Genomic DNA, 6,491 nt, shown 5'->3' with positions numbered 1-6,491 from the left:
GTTCTACAGTAATTCATGTACACTCCAAAATGATATCCATTTTTCATCATCACCTACAGAATTTTCACAAAACGACATATGTACTTTTACATAAGTGAATCACTTCCATTGAAATCGGGTCACATTTTGTTATGCTTAAAATGTTGACAACCACTGGCTACAGATTTCTCTAGACGAATTGTGACATGAAGGTCTTATCTCTTATCAATCATTCTAGAACCCACAAGAAACACCACTAGTATATAAACAATTTACAGGCCACATGACATGATGTGTCATTTCTGTATTTTGTGAGACATTTGGGTCTTCCAGAGGATTCTTCAGAGATTTTGGGGTCCAGACTCTGGGCTAAGAACTTACTTTCTCCTGGTACAGAAACTGTGATAAAGAGTTTATACCATACTTTTTGCAAGAAGATTCAATGGTTTATTGCAACAATACTGCCGAATTAATACCAATGCTAGGACCTGCAGTCTATGAACCAAGTGAGTGGCAATTGTTAATTGGTTCCTCCAAAAGAAGTCTAAAAGGTGTTCTTCACAATGGTAATATATGCATCTGTTCCTATTGCTCATTTGGTTCACTTGAAGGAAATATATGAAAATTTTGAACTTCTTATTAATAAGAAGAAATACAAAGAATATGGTTGGCTACTTTGTGGAAACTTAAGTCTTTTGTATGTTGTTGGGTCAACAATCTGGTTATACAAAGCTTCCATGTTGTTTTATGTGAATGGGACAGCAGAGCATAAAATCAGCACTAGATAAAGAAGTAACGGGCAAAGTCAGCCTGATACAAGGATTGAAAAACATTGAATGTGAAAGCCTGGTTGACAAAGAAAGTCTTATTACCTCCACTTCACATAAACTGGGCTTGATGAAGAAGTTTGTAAAGGCCTTAGAAAAAAGATAGCTACTGTTTGAAGCATCTATATGGGCAATCCCCAGCTCTTTCAGCAGCAAAACTTTAAGGGATTTTTGTTGGGCCTCAGAATATAAATTAACTTTGGATGAACAGTTCGAAAGGACAACAAGGAAAGTTGAAAAAGAATCGTTTATTGCCTTTGAAAGATGTTATTAACAAATTTTTAGAAAACAACAAGGACCCAAATTACAAAAATATTGTCGATATCATGCTCGATAAATTCAAAGAATTGGGTTGTAATTAGAGCTTGAAAGTTCATTTCTTACACTCACATATTGACTATTTCCATAAAAAATCTCAGTGCCGTCAGTGAAGAACAAGGGGAAAGGTTTCATCAAGACATCAGGGAAATGTAGATGAGGTTAATAGGGAAGGTGGAACATCAGCATGATGGCTGATTAATGCTGGTCATTGAAATAAGTTGCTCCAGACAATATATTAAATAAAGACCACAACACATAGTTTTGAGACTTAGAGACAGATTTCACACACAAACAACAACAACAAAAAAAAAAAAATTAATCATGAATGAGGATGCATATTCGTTTGACATGAATGTTCTTCCCTTTTTTTCAGTTTGTATTTTTTTTTTAACAAACAATAATAAAGATACTAATTGTGGTAAACAAAATAATTTGATATAAGCAAGTTTTTTTCTTCTTCCCAATTTGTAATAAAACCTTATCTGCATAGCTAAATTATAGAAAATCTATTATTAAAAACAAAACTTTTATAAAGTTTAAATTTGCAGGCCTGTGTTATTTGAGGATAAAATGTATAAAGACCCAACATTTTGAAAGATAACTAACTCTTCAATTTAATAAAAGCAATAATAATTATAAAAAATAGTCTAAAACATAACCTGTTTTTGCACAAGTAAATATTACTTTTAAATGAAGAGAATAAACTTACTCTGAAGCTGCAACAAAAAATGCGAAGAAACACAGGCAGACTAATATCTGAACACTGAACATTTTGAATCTTCAGGATCCTGCATAAAAAATATAATAATAAGCATGACAAAAATGACGGAAATAACAGTAACCATTGACACTGTCAACAGTTTACTTCAATATTTAAGAACTGATCTTTCTTCAGGGTATAATCAAACTTTGTTTACATGAACTCGTTAAGTTATGAATCCCACTTACAATATTTTAGTTAATGTGTGAAACAAAATTTAAGATAAACATTTTACAAACTCCAAAATATACAGAAAAACATTTAACTTGCATATACTTAAAGTATCCTGTAGTTTAATCAACTCAATTATGTTATCTAGGTTCACAATCAATAACACCAATTCATGCAATTTTCAAAGAAAAATATTAAAAAAAGTTTAGGAATAACTCAGTGATCAAATAATAAATTATGCACCATGCAATACCTAAAATGCATATGGAGCAGACTTAATCTTCACATTTAAGATTAACTGGGGCTTAGTAATACAGTAGTAGTACCAACCATTAACACAACTCAACTATAGCTATTGTCTATCATACTTGACAGTTTACAGATTGTTTGTTGTATAAAGAACAAGGCAATGATTTAGATGTATTAGCAGTTCTTTTTAGAAAATAATCAGGCATTGCAATTGTTACACCTACAGAAGAACACCTCTGATAAAGTGAACAGCAAGAGAAACAGGAAGGCAGAGAATAATGTGGATTGATGGTGTTAAAGAAGGGACTCAGATGAAGCTGGAAAAATTATGGGGTGCAAAAGACAAAGGAAACAGGGGAAAAGAAAGACTGCTAACTTCCTTGAAGGGATTGCATTAACCAACTGATTATAGGGCACGGCATGTAGTTGTAATAGGATGAAGGCTTCTTGGTTTCTTCCTACATACTATCACTATTAAAAGTTAGAAATAACTTGGAGATCAACCATAAAAAAACACTGATGCTGGGTATAGACATTAGGTTAACCTTTCATACAAAAAAAAAAGTCCAGATTCCAATTTGTGAGAAAGTTTAGTTACCACTACTTGGATATATTTCACAAATAACGCTGAGAAACATCTGAACATCTAGGTATAGTTTTACATTACTTGTGTACATTAATACCAAGTATTAGAATTTGCTTTTAACTCTTCAGTTTTCACATTACTAATTTTCAAATAAGCACTAAATTTTCTGATGATTAATGCTTTAACATCTTTTCATTTTCATCAAAAACACAACCTGGGAAATGTTCTAATAACTCAATTCTTTTTGTCACTTATGACTACACAGATAATGACTGGTATACAAGAGCTGTATAATAAGACTAGTCTTTAAAATCATAATACAGAGCATCTTTTTCTTTCTTACCTAATGAATGAATATTTTATGTCAGTAAACAAAAATATTCAGTCTTCATAGGAAAGTGGATCTGAAGGTCTTATTCATGTCCCATTACCACAAAAGAAAAATCTCATTATTCACGGGTCATGGGGACATTACAAATGGATGTAAAATCTGTACACAATTAGAATAGCCCAATACTTAGTAGTGGATGCCGTTGACCATTTGCCTTACCCGCATTTATAATAAGTCAAAGGTTATCTGCTGTTATCTCTAATTTTGAACCACCTACTAGAGGGAAAGCAGCTCCGTAATTTTAGTTAAAGACTGGTGACAACTACAGAAAGTTATGCAACTTTAATTTCTCCAATTGAAAACAGAGTACTTTGTTTACTTGTATCATCACTTGTGTACTGTGTTGTACATTTTTTATATGCAGATTTAAGTAACAATGAAAGTCATAACAATTAGCATTTTAAGCAAATAGCAAAATTTAACGAACAACTGACATGCCTCACTGGTGCTTGCAAAATAGTCACATTAAAACCCAGATGAAGCCAAATAATTGTAGATTTTAACCTCATCTCACTAGAAAATTAAATACATGCTCAATTAGTGTGCTAACAATAACAGATACTAGTACCTACCATACTACATCTAACTTCAAATAACTGTTTCAAATAAGTTTTGTTTTGTTTTTTTAACTTGTGCTAAAAACTAAACCAAAATGACTTGAGGATCTGGCCAAAAATTATGATTTTGGGGAGCAGATCAGTTATTTATAAAAGAAAGTTCATGAAATCTCTATGGATGTCCATGAGAATTTTTTTTATAAGACATAAAATGCTAACATTTGGTACACTTTAGCCTTTTTATTGTATAGTTATGGTTGTATAATCTTTTTTAATATCAGAGAACCTGTGTAGTTAACATTGAAGTTGTTGGTGATGTGCACAGAATGCAACAAGAGATTAATCCTACAGTTTAAGAAAATACATTAGATCAAACACAATTTTGGTAAGCAGGGCCTACAGCAGTTATGTTACTCTTATTTTGATAAATTCCCATGAGAAGTAAAACTGACAAGTATGCATTTATTTTTTAAATTTATCTTCTAAAAACTATTAGAATGTTAAAGAATTAGGCTTGTTTTATTGTTCAATTCTTTATATTAATACTATTATAGCAATTGGGGGCCCCATATACAAAGGAGAAAAGTCAAGACTTTAAAGACCTTCCTCTCAGCACTCTAATAAAACAAATCAGAAGCTCACAAATCTCTAAGCCTCCTTTTCTTCTTGTATGCAGTCATATTTTTGTACATAGCAGCATAAAGAAATTGAAGCAGGTGCAATTACACACCCAAATCCTGTTAGATTAGGAAAGTTAATTCATAAGCTTAAGCTTTCCTAGTTTCTCATTTGTGAAATTTGAGTGAATGGGGCGGGGGGGGGGGGGCAGAATGTAAATGACCATGGGATCAGCATGAGGATTATTATGATTTGCGATTCTTATTACATGTTAATGATTGGCTTGCCATTAAATCAACAAGCAATACTGTAAAAGGAAGAAGTGCTACAGACACCATCACAAAGGTTGAGAGATCAAAATTCAAAGTCAAGGAAGGTTCTGAACATGGTTTCATGGACCAAGCTATTCTTCAATGCTTTTTAACGAGTTAGCTTCAAGGACAAAGCATTAAATTTCTTAGACGCAATTTAAACTGTTTACTGAACTGTTAGTTGGTGTAACATGTCATCTAGAATGTTTATCTGCAAGTAGTTATAAAAAAAGTTCAAGACTCTTGAGAACAAAAATACACCCATGACACTTGTTTACAGAGCATGGAACACCACACACACCAACACGAGATTCTCAGCATGTTTACATTGTGGTATGTCGCATATAATTTAAGGCAGTGTTTTCCAAACTGTTGGGCGCGCCCCCTGGGAAGCACAGCCTTTTGTTGGGAGAGCCCAAAAATAACGTCGGAAGAAATAGTGGAGTTAGAAACGACGATAACTTAACAAAACTATCACTTTGTTCTCAAAGCATTTTTTGCTCTCCCATTTACTCACTCCTTACAAGCATTTTTTTTTATTTAAAAAAATTAAGAACTGGTAGAGGAAATGTTGATGTTGCTGTTATCATTTGCGAAAAAATATTTCAATATGAGGGGGGGGGGGCGCAATGGAAACTTTGCCGAGTTAGAGGCGATGCTATTTAAAGTTTGGAAGCTGTGGAGATGAATACACTTGGCTTGACACCTATACTTTAAGCATTTGATTAATACTTGAATAAATAGTTGAATAATATTTTAAATTTTTTTCAGTTAAAATGGTAATTGAAATAACTGTTAATTCGTAAGATTATGTATGCTTTTACTTCCTATGCTAAAACTTTAGTGACATGGGTACAAATATTTCCAAAATGCGTTAGCAATCACTAACAACATTCTAGAATATGGGTTAATACTACGAGCCAGCACTTTTACACTGATGATTATGGTATCTTTCGAGATTCACTTATTCATACTATAAAAACAGCTACAGTCTGATTGCCAAGCACGAGGTAACCTTGTAGGTATGTATGCATGTTTAAGACATTTCCTTGTTCGAACAGTCTTGAATAAATCAGATTGAATTCGTTCTCATTACTGTGATATTCTGAAACACGTTACTTTTTTTCCAGTTTAGACACGAACACTTCTCGTTTACCCAAGTTTTTCAAAAGGTTTAATACATACAAGCAAGCACCTTCATTTATCATAGATTAGTTCTGTAAATTGTAACGTGGCTTAGTTTTGTCTACCATTTTATTATTAAACATGAGGAAGCCGCGAAGGTGAAACGTTGGCTAAAATAAAAATATGTATCTGGAGCGTAATGATAGTATTTTTTTCTAAACTTTTTTTTTTTTTAAATCAAAATGTGTAAATCCCTCCAGTATGCACTACAGATTTTTAAAGAAAATTTCCAGCAATCGACCAAAAATATAGCTGTGTACTTATTGTTAAGGGTCGTTTACCTTTGGAGGTCAAAGTTTTTCCAAGGAAAAGTTTGCTACAGAATTATTCCGATTTTTTAGATATGTACTTTTTATAGTACTTCAATTATATGACATCTGGAAGGTATATCCTCCTTATTTTAGATGATGGAATGACCAATGACTTAACGCATGCGCTCAGGAAGATACTGATACGTCTCCGTTTGTTAATTGATTTTTCCGTAACTTCGTTCCGACGGAATTTTAACGACACAAGTCTTTACTTAATAAAACTGG

The 6,491-nt window shown here is 32.7% G+C and overlaps 1 protein-coding gene across 3 annotated transcripts in view; it reads right to left on the bottom strand.

Moving 5' to 3' along the window:
* The window catches only part of LOC106464216 (CD109 antigen-like), a 77,309-nt gene that overhangs the window by 44,025 nt on the left and 26,793 nt on the right, over positions 1-6,491 (bottom strand). For 2 of the 3 annotated variants that reach the window (XM_013924345.2, XM_022391923.1), the window contains exon 2: positions 1,837-1,915. In XM_013924345.2, the coding sequence (XP_013779799.1) occupies positions 1,837-1,898 (62 nt within the window). In that variant the 5' untranslated portion in view covers positions 1,899-1,915. Of the gene's footprint in view, positions 1-1,836; positions 1,916-3,236; positions 3,258-6,491 lie in introns of those variants that run through there. The other variant, XM_022391924.1, reaches the window with a different exon arrangement.

Source organism: Limulus polyphemus, unplaced genomic scaffold (genome assembly GCF_000517525.1).
Source record: "Limulus polyphemus unplaced genomic scaffold, Limulus_polyphemus-2.1.2 Scaffold1589, whole genome shotgun sequence".
Taxonomy (NCBI): domain Eukaryota; kingdom Metazoa; phylum Arthropoda; class Merostomata; order Xiphosura; family Limulidae; genus Limulus; species Limulus polyphemus.
The sequence above is the reverse complement of the archived record's forward strand: the minus strand, read 5'-3'. Positions and strand labels throughout refer to the sequence as shown.